General features: G+C 35.8%; 1 protein-coding gene across 6 annotated transcripts in view; it reads left to right on the top strand.

The window, feature by feature from the left end:
* The window catches only part of TRRAP (transformation/transcription domain associated protein), a 102,937-nt gene that overhangs the window by 52,896 nt on the left and 34,040 nt on the right, over positions 1-16,001 (top strand). For all 6 annotated transcript variants that reach the window (XM_069810173.1, XM_069810172.1, XM_069810176.1 and 3 more), the window contains 11 exons: positions 390-592; positions 1,283-1,404; positions 2,870-3,083; positions 4,063-4,242; positions 4,600-4,746; positions 5,466-5,585; positions 5,883-6,170; positions 7,577-7,714; positions 8,100-8,212; positions 8,716-8,851; positions 14,786-14,977. In XM_069810173.1, coding sequence (XP_069666274.1) covers positions 390-592; positions 1,283-1,404; positions 2,870-3,083; positions 4,063-4,242; positions 4,600-4,746; positions 5,466-5,585; positions 5,883-6,170; positions 7,577-7,714; positions 8,100-8,212; positions 8,716-8,851; positions 14,786-14,977 — 1,853 coding nt within the window. The remainder of the gene's footprint in view (positions 1-389; positions 593-1,282; positions 1,405-2,869; positions 3,084-4,062; positions 4,243-4,599; positions 4,747-5,465; positions 5,586-5,882; positions 6,171-7,576; positions 7,715-8,099; positions 8,213-8,715; positions 8,852-14,785; positions 14,978-16,001) is intronic.

The following is a 16,001-nucleotide window of genomic DNA, read 5'->3' on the forward strand; positions in this document are numbered from 1 at the left end:
ATTATTAAACTTGACAGATAAGCAAGTCAGGAAATTAATGGAACAGAATAGCTGTGCTGCATCATACAGTATTTCTTTCACAAGTTTAATTGCAGTTTTTCAGTACTGGGCTTGTGTAATACATTTTATCAAAGATTTACTGAAATGAAACCATACAGGCTTGCCTTTAGGATTTTGAATGGATTTGGGTTTTTTTGGAAGGAGTCTGTCTCTGTATTGTTTAGGAATGGAAAGTAGTAATTCTGAAAATGTTATTTCCAGGGATATATTTCCAGGTAACAGATATTGTTGTTGCTATTTTTAAAATTACAGTAGCTTATCTTGAAAAATTTTTTACTAGGTGTTTTATAGGTGTATACACAATTCTAATCCTTTCTTTGCATCCATAGCAGGTACAAGTGAACTGGTAATGCTAAGCCTGGATCTTGTGAAAACTCGCCTGGCTGTGATGAGCATGGAAATGAGGAAAAATTTTATACAAGCTATTCTAACGTCTCTCATAGAAAAATCTACTGATGCCAAAATTCTTCGTGCAGTAGTAAAAATAGTGGAAGAGTGGGTGAAAAACAATTCCCCGATGGCAGCTAATCAGGTAAATTGAGAAGATAAAATTATTATTGCTCTCAAATACTAAATAAATATAAGCCACTGTTATAATTCATCAGTTTTTGACAGGTTTTTAAGGATCTGTTATATATGTTTACATGCCCTTGATGAGGTTTGGAATATTTTGCATCCCCTGTGAAAGTAACTGGAGTTAAAAATGCTTAGCATTTTATAGGTTTATATTAGGTGTTTGATCTCAAATGCTGTTTTGCTGACAACTTGTTTTAAAGTAAAAGTTTTAAAATATGTTTCACATTAACTTGGACAGAGAGATTCTTCAGGAGGAGAACGACTAATGGTGGTTTAAATCGTGTTATTCCTGTAACATTTTGTGGCCTCCTCAATTTGCTGTATTTTCTGTTAGACTTGAGTACTTCACAGTCTAGTGCTATATAAGAGGACCTACACTTCTAAAAATATGTTAGATTTTTGTAATCATTGAATAACTTAAACCTGTTTTTAGTCATGATTTTAAATTTTTCTATCATATATTAGAAGGATAAATGCTTGAGTTATTTTTCTTTTTAAGAACTATGACCTTCTACTAAGCTGTTCTTCAGTACTTTAGAAGTGAAAGAGTGATATAAAGGATGGCTGAGGTGTACTTTGGATGTGCCAGTTCTCTGCTTGTTTTAAGATGAATTGACAAAATTAATCATGTCCTCTTCTAACACAGACACCTACTCTCCGGGAGAAGTCCATTTTACTAGTGAAAATGATGACTTACATTGAAAAGCGTTTTCCAGAAGACCTTGAGTTAAATGCCCAGTTCTTAGACCTTGTTAACTATGTCTATAGGTAATTATAGCAATTAATCATTTATTGCAGCTTATTGGTTCATAATTTGTACCATATATGACCTTTCTAACATGCCATCAATCTTTTTAGGTCTGAATTAAGTGATTTTTTTAATTTTTTTTTTCCTAAAATGCAAAATCAATTCACTGAGGCCACAGTACGTATTTACAGAAGACAATTTGAAAATAGAAGTCCCTTAGGATTTTCTTTTTGGGTCTGCTAAAATATCTCCACCACCCCAACCTCTTACTTTCCCAAGATACCAGGGCATCCTCGTAGCTGATTGTATTCTAAACACTGTGGTGACAGCTGAAATCTCTCTATCTTTTCACATGCGTAGGGTATAAAGTTGTTTTTTTTTCTTGGAAATTGATTTGAAATTATACTTTCAGGAGAGTGTCCTAGTTTCAGCTGGGATAGAGTTAACTGTCCTCCTAGTAGCTGGTACAGTGCTATGTTTTGAGTTCAGTATGTGAAGAATGTTGATAACACTGATGTTTTCAGTTGTTGCTAAGCAGTGTTTAGTCTAAAGTCAAGGATTTTTCAGCTTCTCATGCCCAGCCAGCGAGAAAGCTGGAGGGGCACAAGAAGTTGGCACAGAACACAGCCAGGGCACCTGACCCAAACTGGCCAACGGGGTATTCCATACCATGGGACGTCCCATCCAGTATAGGAATTGGGGGGAGTGGGGGCAGGGGATTGCCGCTCAGGGACTAACTGGGTGTTGATCAGCGGGTGGTGAGCAATTGCACTGCGCATCATTTGTATATTCCAATCCTTTTATCATTACTGTGGTCACTTTATTAGTCTTATCACTATCATTATTAGTTTCTTCTTTTTATATTCTATTAAACCGTACTTATCTCAACCCACAAGTTTTACTTCTTTTTTCCTGATTTTCTCCCCCATCCCACTGGGTGGTGGGGGGAGTGAGTGAGCGGCTGCGTGGTGCTTAGTTGCTGGCTGGGGTTAAACCATGACAGAGAGTTACTTTGCTAGCTAAACTGGCAGGTTTTGTAACATGATGAAATAATTAAAATAGTTACCTTATCAACAAATGCATGGTATTTAATTTTGTGGTCATGATTCACATTATTTTGAGTTACTGTTTGTTGCTGTTCTGCTTGCTGGTTAACTGTGCAAAGCCCTGGTGCTGACATGGTGGTCAGAAGTTTTTATCAATGAATATCACTTGTAATTTCAAACAGAATACAGATGTGGCTGAAAGTGTTTTGCAATTATGATGAGATTTTATCCTGAAGTTTTTATGATAGTTCTGGGGCAGTTTTCTAACAAGCAGCAATATTTTCTTTGCTGTTTCTTTCAAAATGCTGCACTTGGATGCATGCCACACCATGTGGGCTTCTACAGAATATCACCTCTTTTGATTTTTAATATTTTATATACAAAACCTAGAAGGCTGCTTTTTCTAATGTCTCTGTCATTTCATCTTTATTCATTTTAGGGATGAGAATCTTTCTGGTAGTGAACTTACTGCTAAACTTGAGCCAGCATTTCTTTCGGGTTTGCGTTGTGCCCAGCCACTCATACGAGCCAAATTTTTTGAGGTCTTTGACAATTCTATGAAACGTCGTGTTTATGAGCGCCTGCTTTATGTGACCTGTTCTCAAAACTGGGAAGCAATGGGAAATCACTTTTGGATAAAACAGTGCATTGAGGTAGGGAAATTATTTGTATCAGAAATACAATTATAATTTGAGAAACATGTTTTATTCCCCATTTTTCTTGGCTGGGTGTAAAAGCATTATGCAGTGTATAGCCTTGTAGTATGTATTATCTGTATCAAAGCTAAAAATACCAAGTCGGCTGCCTCAGATACTTCTTGTGGTGCTTAAAAATAAATACAGTGTCTAAACCATGAAATGCTGATGCTTGGGAAGTGGCTTTAATATCAACCTTTAAAGTCTATTTTCTCTGTGAAAAGCTTAATGACCAGGTTAATACTTCTGAAGAAAACCCATTTCTTATAAATGATGGTGATCATAAAAAATACAAGAATTGTCATAGTAGAACCATTAAGGCTAGAGTGTCTGCTCTGGTGATATGACAAATGTTAGGTGGGTTTGCATTGAAATTGCATTTTTGGTTGGTTGGGACTGATGCGCCTCCCCCCTGCCCCCCCCCCCCCCCCTTTTTTTTTTTTTTTAACAATTTGCGTATCAAAACATGAGTTTAAAGTGACTGTGAGGATAACTTTCTACTCTTAAAAGTATTAGAACTCCTTCCACAGAGATTAAAAACAGCATTGGTTTTTTTTTTTTATTTCCACGTCCTTTTGGGGAGGACTTTCATTGTAATAGTGAGAGTCTGTATACTGACTGAGGGCACTAAATACATGTGTTAAAAAGTACAAAAGAGAATTTAGGCATAGAAGATTCCTATTTCTTCAGTATTTTCAGGAGAGGCTTGAAAAACAATCTTGAAAGTACAGTCATGAACTTCAAAATGGTGACAAGAAGTGGTCAGATTAAGATGAAAATGTATTAGTGTATTTATTGAACAAGGTGATAAATAGGCCTTAAGCATATTATTGCAACTTCTATCTTGTTGATAAGTACTAAGCCATAGTGATGTTTTCCTTGAAATACTACAGTAAAATGTATATTTAAAAACTCTCCTTGCTTTTTAATGTCTTAGCTCCTGTTGGCAGTGTGCGAGAGAAATACTACAATTGGGACAAGCTGTCAGGGTGCTATGCTGCCCTCTATCACCAATGTTATCAACCTTGCTGACAGTCATGATAGAGCAGCATTTGCTATGGTAACCCATGTCAAACAAGAGCCTCGTGAAAGGGAAAACAGTGAATCCAAAGAAGAGGTAACTTACAGAAAATAAGAAAAAGAAATCTTCTTGATGGAATATATCTCTTCCTAGTTTCTCATCAAATAAGTTTGGAGACTGTCTTGAAGATGATGTGCACAGATTGTTCAGGATATCTTGTCTTTTAATACATTGTACTTTACCCATGCATGGGTTTCTTAGAACTTGCATTCATTCATTTAGCCTTTTCTTTACTATAGCACTCTAGCAATTATTTATCTGAACCTGAAGAACTAGCAGAAATAGTGAGACCTGAAATAAATTGATTGGAAGTGCATTTTGTATTTGTATGGGGAAAAAAGCAAGAGTACGTAGAAAATATCTGCAAGCTTTGAGTTGTTTACTTCTCTATAGGATGTTGAAATAGACATTGAATTGGCTCCGGGAGATCAGACCAGTACACCTAAAACTAAGGAGCTTTCTGAGAAGGACATTGGCAATCAGCTGCACATGTTGACCAACCGGCATGACAAATTTCTTGACTCTCTTCGAGAAGTGAAGGTTGGTACAGGTCATTGGTTTGCTGACAAATCACTTTAATGCTGAGATCTTTGAACTCATGTGACATGCTGCCTTTTTTTTTCTTCTTTTTTATCTCACACTTCTGATTTTTTTTTTAGCTGATTTTTTTTTTTTATGTAGACACCTCCTATAATCTGATGTAATTTCTTATTTGTATAGGGTAAAAAATTCTTAAGTCTTCACTTAATTGCTAGTTGTTACTGTATTCCTTTCCTACAAAGTTAAATTTCATCCTCTTCCACCTGTAAGTGTATTTTAACTGTTCAGTTAAGAAAATAGTGATGGCAAAGACAGGGTATAGGATCAAAAGAGTGTATTGGCTTCTTATGTTTTACATAATTTCTAAGAAAGTAATTTTAGCTGAAAGCTATGTTGAAATAATTCTCACAGTAATAACAGCTCTATCCAATTAACTTGATCATTCCTATTACTGAAGTGATCAACTTCTTTCCTTTTTCCTTTTTTTTTTTTTAAATGGTTACAGTAATGAATTAGTCTCAATCAACATGAAAATAGGATTAAGTTGTTACAGTAGTCTGTATTGCTAAAGGAAACATATGTTTGATATGTTGGTTGGAACAGGCATTTGCATTAATGCTTAAAAAACTGTATAATTGTGAACTGTTTTTCCATAGTATTAATTGTATTTTTCCCTTTTATATATATCTCCCTTTTTTTTTGTTTTGTTTTGTTTCTAGACTGGAGCGTTGCTGAGTGCCTTTGTTCAGTTATGTCATATTTCTACACCATTAGCAGAGAAGACTTGGATACAGCTTTTTTCACGACTTTGGAAAATCTTGTCTGACAGACAACAACATGTGAGAATCTCTCTCTACTCACAGATTCCTCTTTGTAAATGACTGGTGTTTCAGGAAAATGTATTTGTGTGATAAATGACTTGTTCATTTGCTTTGAGAAGTTTGCCATTCTTTGTGACTAGTGAATGCTGTATACCTCTATTGATACATTTTTTGAAAGAAATAGGGCCCTTCAGTTTACAAAGAGAAATATACTTATCAAATGATTGTTCCCTGTATTAACAAGATTTTAAATCTAAATTCTCTAATTGAAGAATCTGAATGAACAGATAACTATGGTTATGTTTTTTCTTCTAGGCTCTAGCAGGTGAAATAAGCCCTTTCTTGTGCAGCGGTAGCCATCAAGTACAGCGAGATTGCCAGCCAAGTGCACTGAATTGCTTTGTGGAAGCAATGTCACAGTGTGTTCCTCCCATTCCCATCAGACCTTGTGTCCTGAAATACTTGGGTAAAACTCACAATCTCTGGTTTCGTTCTACACTGATGCTGGAACATCAAGCCTTTGAAAAAGGACTAAGTCTACAAATTAAGCCTAAACAGACAACAGAATTTTATGAGCAGGAAAGCATAACTCCTCCTCAACAGGTAGTGTTATATTAATTGAAATGCCTTATGAAATGTGAAGAGAAAAACACAGTGACAGTATAGTATGGTAGTACCGTAAAATCACAGAATCATTTAGGTTGGAAAGGACCTTTAAGATCATCGAGTCCAACCGTAAGCCTAACACTGCCAAGTCCACCACTAAACCATGTTCCTGAAGTGCCACATCTACATGTCTTTTAAATACTTCCAGGGATGGTGACTCAAGCACTCCCCTGGGCAGCCTGTTCCAGTGCTTGATAAACCTTTTAGTGAAGAAATTTTTCCTAATAACCAATCTAAACCTCCCCTGGCACAACCTGAGGCCATTTCCTCTTGTCCTATCACTTGCTGCTTGGGAGAAGAGACTGACACCCACCTTGCTACAACCTCCTTTCAGATAGTTGTAGAGAGCGACAAGGTCTCCCCTCGGTCTCCTTTTCTCCAGACTAAACCACCCCAGTTCCTTCAGCTGCTCCTCATATGACTTGTTCTCTAGACCCTTCACCAGCTTCATTGTTCTTCTTTGGACATACTCCAGCACCTCAATGTCTTTCTTGTAGTGAGGGGCCCAAAACTGAACACAGTGTTCAAGGTGCAGCCCCACCAGTGCTGAGTGCAAAGGGACAATCACTTCTAAATCTTTGTATTTAGAAGCTTGTTAAAGTAGTGTCAATTTTTTAATTCAGTAAAGAAGTTCTTGTCCTTGTGTTTGTGTGAATACAGACACTTGCAACATTGACTACTTCGTGTCTTACCTAATTCTTATGCTTTTCTTTCACCTGTCATTGATGTTTTTATATTTTTCTCACTTGATCCTTTTTTTCCATCTGCTTTTGACGCTAATTCTATGCAGCACTTTAGAACTAGATGAAACCATTTCTGCCCCTAATTTTAAATCTTGAGTAGAAGTCTATATTGTCTCTGTCTCGTCCAAAGGGAGTGTGCTTTCCCTAATCAAGTCTGTTGGTATATGACCTTAAAGAATTATTAGCTAAACAAAATTGAGTTCCCTGTAAACAGGTGCTGTTGTGTTTAATAGTCTGTCAAGTAGTTATGATCTGCCTAGGCATGTTTGTGATCAGTTGAGGAAGCTAAATATTACAGATTCTTTTTACATTAAAGACCAAGTTGTTGGCTTATTAAACAATTTTGTTTTCTATGATTTGATCTGATATATTAGGGAAGGCAAGCAAGAAGGGTTTTTTTGTCATGTAATGCACCGTTGCTGTTCTCAGTACTTGGTTGTTACTAATTGCTTGCCTTCTAGATTTTTAAAAAGAGTTTACATAAACACTTCTCTATTTCCATGTCTTTCTCAATTTGCCTTAGTGAGAACATGTTGTTTTGCTATCTACTACGCTTTATAAGGACAGCTTGACTGTGGAGAAATATGTTTAACATTCTAGGAAATACTGGATTCCCTTGCTGAGCTCTACTCTTTGTTACAAGAAGAGGATATGTGGGCTGGACTATGGCAGAAACGCTGTAAATTCCCAGAGACAGCAACAGCTATTGCCTATGAGCAACATGGCTTTTTTGAACAGGTACACTCTGATATTAGAAACAATTTGAGTAGTTCTACTGTCAGGATCAGTATTCTGGTCAGCAAGAAAATATTCTGAATATTAATAAACAACTTCAGTCTTCTAATATCGAAAGTGCCACAACTTCTCTACTGACTAAAGTAGGAGTTTGAGGCCATGTAATACCTAGATAAGGTGAGATTTTTGAGCACATCCACCAGTTTTTCATGAGATTTGTAAAGCTGCCAAGTAATGACTATATTCAGGAATGAGTTCACACACTTTTTTTTTTTTTTAAACTTAGAAATTATAGAAGTTTTTTTATCAGTTTTTTTAAAAAGAAAAGAATGTTGAGTTAATGTGTATATAGCAGATGGAAAAATAAAATGGTTTGAATTTTATTTAGGCACAAGAAACTTATGAAAAAGCAATGGAAAAGGCTAAAAAAGAGCACGAAAGGAACAATGCTTCCCCTTCAATCTTTCCTGAGTATCAGCTCTGGGAAGACCATTGGATTCGGTGAGACTTTAAAGCTGATATAGAAAAGTATTTTTACCCTTCAATAGAAGTAAAATACCCTGCTGGTTTAAAGCATTAGTTACGAGAATAAACTTAGCTCAGGACTTAGCTCAGATATAGGGGAAACTTAAGGGAATTAAAAAAGCTACTTTTTACTCCCTTAACAGACCCTCAGAAGTGATATGCCTGAAGTGTTGTAAAAATGTAATTTGCTATTGGTGGAAACAGACTGGAGCTAAAATTTGTTTTTCCTATTTAAAATGGTTGTTCTGGGAGACACAAAATGCAGCTCTTCCCTGTTCACAGATTTTTATATTATAATTGGTAATAAATAAATTAAAAAAAAAAATCTTCCCATCTGGATAAAACTTTTGCAGTGATAGCAAAGCTGTTCATAGACAAACAAATATGCAGATAATAGTCTGATACACAACATCTATAGTCACTTTTACTGAAGTTTTATTTTTTGATAACCAGACTGACAATGCTTTTGATTTCCTTAGTTGCTCAAAAGAATTGAACCAATGGGAACCTTTGACAGAATATGGGCAGTCAAAAGGCCATATAAATCCTTACCTAGTACTAGAATGTGCATGGAGGGTCTCAAACTGGACTGCTATGAAGGAGGCTCTGGTGCAGGTGAGTGAGGGCTTTTAATGCTAATGTTTAGTTTCTTTCTTCATTTTACTGATTACATTTCTAACAAGTCAGCATTACAGTTCATTTCACAGAAAGAGTGAACTGTTCTTTGGAAGTTTTCTTGATGTCCCAGCACACAGCTGGTTATTTTGGCAATTGAAGCATGCCATTTCAACAGACAAACTTGGTTCACTTTTCGATCTGTTTATAAAGCTGTACTAAGTAAGAAATTGAGCCAGGGCAGGTGAAAGACAGCGTGCATGGTAATGAGTCATTAAAAAGCAACAAATGCTTGGCACAGGAGTGTGTGCCAGCAGGGGTATGTGGAGAAACTTAAAATGGGACCCTTGCAACTATATGATATTTAAATAATACAATACTAGGGAGGGATATTTTTTGTATTTTACACCTTTACAGGAACAAATGTTGCTTTTGTGAAAGGGAATGAAAATACACCTATTACCATCTCCCTGTCTCTGGGCAACATAACTATGCTTCCAGGTGTAAAAGTGCAAAAGACTGTTGTCTCTGTTGTTTTTGTTTGTTTTGGCACTTGAAAGGCAAAGCCAAAGTGTTCCCAACTTTTACTGCCCAAACTTAAAACTGCGAAACACAATTTATTCTGTTCATCATCACTGTGCATGAAAGGGGATTAAAACATTTATGAAAATGTTTTAGTGAAATGAGGGTCAGGGACTTGTCAGCTAAATGTGGTTTACATTAAATACCTTAGCGTATCTGAGGAATATTTGTAAGATTGTGTTTCAGGAACCTTGTTAAAAAAAATCCCTGAAAAAGCAACACATGAAATCTCAGTTTCAGTGTTGATTGGTTGGTGAGGCTTGTGTACACAGCAGATTATACCAGCAGTTACTGTTTTAATGAAGACGGTGACGAATTTGAAGTTGTTTATATGTGGTGGGAAATGTACTGGCACATGCTGTTTTTTTCGTTTCTTAGATTTTATAGCCTTGCTTAGCAGAGGTATAATAGAAGGTTTGTTGTTCTTTCAGTAGCAATGTTTTTCTCTACTATCTGTCTGGGAATTGCCTCCTGTATCTGTATTCTTTTGCTTTCTTTTTAATTTTAACTCAAATACTTTATTACTGCAAATTAACTGCTGGATTTCTAACTTTATTCTCATTTTGAGTCTACTTTAGTCCCATTTAAAATAAGGCTCATTTGATTTTGCAATGTATCCATTACATATAATTTTAAAATATCTTGGGAGCATCAGAGGTTGGAGCCAGTGTGGTCAAGACTGCAAAGTGGAGATCTAATGAGAAAGGAGGGACAAGATGATCAGGTAACGAACCTCGGGCAATGAGCCCGAGATTGGGAAGCAATGAGAAGCACATGAGGTGAGGGTGAAGGAGGCCGGAGGAGTATAAATATGACTAGGAGTGGCAGGGATAACTGGGTAAATAGACTGAAGCAAGAAGTTGAAGAAAGTGATTTCTTTCTCAAAAGTGTAAAGGACTTGGTAAAACTAGCAGAGAGGAGAGAGGCATTGAATTAAATGTTGCAGGGTGCATCAATGAGACTGGCTGTGCAGGAGACAGGATTTGAGTTGATGGACAGGGAAAGAGATGGGGATTGGACTTGAACAAGGATCGCTGGGATTACAGAAAGGGATAGGTTACTTCTGGGGGAAAAAATACTTTCATTCTGCAAAAATAGGTTTATAAAGTAAATAGAATCATAATGCATAAGCACAAGGGCACACTTAACTTTTAGATGATCGACTTTCAAATGTGTTCCCCAAACAATTTTTTGTGTGTATAATCTTTATACTAGGAAGTATACAAGTAAAATTACTGAGACCACTTAAAAGAAAGAGTAGGATATTGTGAAGTGACACTTGTTTAAAACTACAACCTTTACTGAAAAAAAGAAATAAGGCTAAAAAGTACTTTTATCTGCTTTCCAATTGTGACAATTTGTGGTAAGTTTTGTGCTAGAAGTAAAGATCATAATAATTGTACAGATTTCTAGATTATAATTTTTTTATGACGGAGAGTGCTGAGGCACTCTTAGTAGTTGTTGTTTCCTGTAAGTTCATTATTGGATGTTCTGTGGAATCAGGAAACTTTAGTTTGGAATTTTCTGATGTTCCAAGGTTTTCTCAGAAGCTTAATGCATTGATTATTATACTTTTATAGTTTAATGTAAAGTTTACAGAACCATAAAATAGTTAGAGTTGGAAGGGACTTCCAGAGGTCATCTGGTCCAATGCTTCATTCAGAGCAGGGCCCAGGTAGATCAGATTGCCTTGTCTAGTAGAGTTTTAGTATCTCTAAAAACTGAGATGCCACAGCCTTTCTGGATATATTCTTCATCTGAAGTAGCATAGATATTGTTTTAGAAACCAGTGCAGTACTTAGCTTCTGTTGTTAGAAACCAAGGAACTTGTGTATGGTAAGTGAGGTAGTTACCATCTTCATTTGGTAACGGGTAATATGTATTGTTTGTACTTTCCTGCTATTGACCTTCCTGATTCATTATGGAGTTCATTATTGTGTTCTGCTTGTAATTCATTTTGCTGAACAGCATGCACTTGTAAAACATTTAACCTTCTCTTTGTCCTTTCCTGGGTTTCACTCATGAGACTGTGTATTCTGTGCTATCCATGTGCCTGATGAATGAATGCTCCGTAAAGTTTTGGCTGTTACAGAACAGTTTGAAGGTGGGGGGCACACTATGTACAGAAAATAACGCTTTGAAAGATTTAAATCTGGAAGATCTTTTTTCCTTCCAAGTGTTCATAAACACTTTTTTTGCTTGTGTGTGTGAATAAAGTTTAAATGGTTAGGGAAACATGCTGTAAATGAACCCCCCATTTTCTGAAAAGGTGCAACAGAAAATACGTAGGTAGACGTTGTTATCTGAGAGCAAATTTTTTATGAGTTCTTCCATATGCAAAAAGCTGGCCATATTTAGGTAACTTACTTCCTCTTTATCCTCTCTTAGACATCTTCTTTCCAACTATTTTAAGAACCATCCCATGTGAATAAGCTGGTGGTTATTGTTCTTGAGGTTGCTGTAAAATGTCAGGCTGTACAGCCATCTCGGGCTTCTTGGGGCAAATGAGAGACTTCTGTATTGGAGTCACCAGTAGATTTTTGTCTTTTTTGTGGTTGTGTGGTTTTGTTTTTTGGTTTTTTTTTTAACTTTGTATATGGTACCTATCACTCTTCTGTAGAAGATTGAAACTTTTTTCTTTTTTTTTTTTTTTTAAGGAAATATACCCTCTTTTCATAGTAGGTAGTTGTTAATCTGTGATTAGTTAATGTAGAAATATAAACCAGATGTAGAACTGAAATCTGAAAGGTGAGAATACTGCCCTAAATCACAAGTGGAATGGAGCTTGCTGATCTTCATTGCACTGTTGCTATATAGTGTAACATTACTGAAATTACTCTCCTAAGGATGCCACAGTTTGGAATAAGGGAGTGAATTACATATTTAAAATATAATTTTACAGACAAATCTCTGAGCAGAGCCTTAGGCAATGTTTTTTCATATTGCAGAGAGAGTGCTGGAAGAATTAGTCCCTCACTTAATTGGGGTTTATTGTTTCAGCAGTACTGTTTAAGTTTGAACCAATACTTAGCAGTTAATAGTGTTACATGTCAAATTGACAGTTGACTGTCTAGTTGCATAATATTTGCAAAAGATAAAACCTGATTATGAAAAATGCTGAGCATCCTTTAATTCCAATATCTTGCAGGATTAAGTTCCTGTATACAAAAAAAACCTAAGAGCATGCTTCATTGTGACAACTTAGTCTCGCGTGGTAAATATGCTGAGTTGCGTGTGTCTCTTACTTTCTTCAAAATCAGACTGAATATTACATTTTTAAAATGTAGTATGGTATTCTTCTGTAACACTTTCTCTTGTCAGAAGGGAAAATAGGTGGATGCAATCAGTATGTTTTGCTTTAAAGGCTGAACTATGAAACAGTAAAAGTTGTTTAATTAATTAAAGGTAGTGTTGTCTTTGATGGTACCTAAATTAAGGGTGTCCAACTATTGCAACATTTGAAATGGAATTTTTCAATATTTGTAGTCCTGATGGTTCAAATTGAATAGGTGTTTCTAAAGATGGATTTTATCATTTATCAGCCAAAGTGAAGCCCAATCTGTAAGTAGCAAGCTGCGTATGCTACAAAAAAATTATCTTATAGGTTATATTTACATTTTAATGAACTTCTTCTGTTCTTATGACAATTGGTATTTTGTGTCCTATTTAAGTATGCAACTTTAGTGGCTAATTATAGAAATACTATTATCTGAGAAACCTTTAAAGCCTAAAATAAGAACTCTATTGTACAGTATATTATAAACCTTGAGTTCAAACAGAATGAAATAGATCATGTCTGACAGGTTCTGGTTGTGGAGATTTGCAAGTTGAGTAGAAGTGACAACCACGAGTAACTGCTGATATGCTTTAGCTGCAGGTATATTAAATGAGATATTTTCAGTAATGAGACGTTTACTAAATGACAAAGGAGAAGATGCTGCTGAAGCCATAAATGGAGCTTTTGTGGCTCTACTCAGATGCTTGTAAAAGTGTCAGGACACGTTTGCATAGATATTAGGATGTGAAAGAATAATTGATTCTATGCTGCTATAGTTGCTACTCCAATTTTATTGATATTCTTTAATGTGGCTGTTTTTTATCAAGTTCCATGGTTGATTCACAAGAGAGGTCAGAAAGGATGGCAAATATGTATCAATTTTTGTAAATCTTTGTGAAACATTTTTAATAATCTACCTATTAAAGTTGAGCTATTAAAACAGCAAGTGGCCTTTGATAGGACCCAAGACTCATTTCCATTTGCTCACATTGCCATTGTGTTTAATGATCCAGTAGATAATGTAATAAAGAAAGAGATTATTTTCACTATGTAAGTGTAAGGTTGCTACCTGGCAGTTTCTCTTTGCTGGCTCAGGCATAAAAGTCAGTTGAGGATAACAGAAATAACAATTGTAATGGTTAAGGTACAGTATATCAACAAGAAGATAATGCAGAAGGATTTCTGTGTTGCATATCAAACCATAAAGGGTTTGATGTAAAGCAGAAGAAAGAAGTGAAAAAGTTCTAGATTTAAGGCCTGCAGTGTCAGCTAGTGAGCATTGGTTAAGTGCAAGTTTACTGTAAAATACTCACAGAATTTAGCTGCTACACGATTCAAGTACTTTTCTGTTTTTAGTTGCCATATTTCTCCTGTTCCAGGATTTTAAGAAAATGGTTTAAAATTATTTTTCAATTAATTTAGCACTATGACCTGACTTCGCACCTGTACTCAGTAATTACTTTGACACAAATGGGAAGGTAAGTTGTGGATTAGTTAAAAAATTATTAACTGTTTATTCTCATAAACTTAGTAATGTCCTAGAGCAGGCAGTTAGGAAGTATAATGCTGGCAAATTGTGCTGACGTATAGGGATGGGATCCTTTTAAGTGAGAAGTTGACATTACTTGTTCTGGAGCCCCTGAAGCATTTCAGAGGTAGTATGTGTTATCTGCTGAGAAGCATCTTTTTTCTTTATACAGGGTGAATTGGTTTGCAGTGAGCTTCATACTCCTGTTGCAAGACTGCTTTCAGCTTGCTCAGCTGTCTCTGAGCTACACTACAGTTGTCAGTGTAAAAATACCCTAACAGCAGGTTGTATGCAGGCACTTCTACTCTTGTGCTGAATTTGCAATTTGTTTGCTAGCTTGTCCTTGCCAATAACCTTAAGAGAGCTGAAACTCCTCTAATGACAAAAATTTTGATATTTTAGTCTGATATTTTTAGAAAATGAGCTAATTTTTATAAAAAATTAAAACTGAGTGTTTGCTTAAGAAGGTGTTTATAAAAATAATTTTAAAAAGACTGCATTTGAGTATGAATTATCTTTGCTAGACTTTTTTCCATTTCGTTACCAGGTGGAGTTGAGTTGTCCAAAAGAGATGGCATGGAAAGTGAATATGTACAGAGGATACTTGGCAATCTGCCATCCGGAAGAGCAACAGCTTAACTTCATTGAGCGTCTGGTAGAGATGGCGAGTAGTTTAGCTATTCGAGAATGGCGAAGGCTTCCTCACGTAGTCTCGCATGTTCATACTCCCCTTCTCCAGGTAAGAATGAAAAGTTTTTATTGCCAGTTATTTTCCAGTAGCAGGTTTCAGAACTTTTCGTAACTGTGAGCATAAAATACTTTACCATATAGTACTGATTGGTTTTTCATAATGGTGTATTTTTGCTAAAAGTTGAAGAATATGCATCTCAATTTGGATTCCATTTAAAGTTTTTACAGTTTACCTGAATCTGTTCTCTTTGTGGCATACAGAGGTAGCTATTTAAAAATTGATCAGACAGTTCAACTTTCTTTGTGGACTAATGCATAATGCACTGCAGTACTTGGAGTTCTTGAATGTTCAGTGCGTTTTGAAGTGAGGTCTGTTTTGGGTGGGTATATTATTGCATTACATTATTCACAGAAGTGTTGGAATAACCTCCTAAGTGTTCTTTTCAGTTTAATGGGTTAAACGCGGTATGGAATTTTCTCAACTGTAATGTAATCCTATATTTTTTGGTTTTAAATATATTTTTTTTTTAATCGGGGCATTAACATTTAGCTTAGTAAGGGAAAAGTGTATTTAGAAATGCTGGTGTTCCTTTGAGGAGTAGCGTTCTCAACAGGCTGAGCAAGTTCTGAACATGCCTGTGGCTCAAGCGTTAAGGTCAAAGAACCAAAAACTGTAAAAGTCTGTTGTTAGTGAAGGACTTTTCAGGTGAGCACTACTACCTTTAGGAGAAATACTGAAGGTTCTGGCCAATGTAAGCCTTACCTTTTCTTTATCATTTCTACATTATATTGCTAAATGTTCTGATTTGCATCAGAGGAAGGAAGTAGGAAGGAATCTAGTCTTTTAAGTATATGATATTACTCATTGGAGAGGGATTTAGTTGTATACAAGTTCTGCTGAAAAGTAGAGTGCATTTTATTAGTTAAAATAATGTGTGTGCCTCAGAACTTCATGCATTGGTCTTCAGCTTTATTAGTTGTCCAGCTAGCTCATTTGGCAGGTTCTGTTCAACACTGCATTAAAATCTTGTAGTAATTTGTAAAAAGAATTCCCATGTTGAATCACATTGCTT

Source organism: Haliaeetus albicilla, chromosome 22, assembly GCF_947461875.1.
Source record: "Haliaeetus albicilla chromosome 22, bHalAlb1.1, whole genome shotgun sequence".
In the NCBI taxonomy this organism is placed as follows: domain Eukaryota; kingdom Metazoa; phylum Chordata; class Aves; order Accipitriformes; family Accipitridae; genus Haliaeetus; species Haliaeetus albicilla.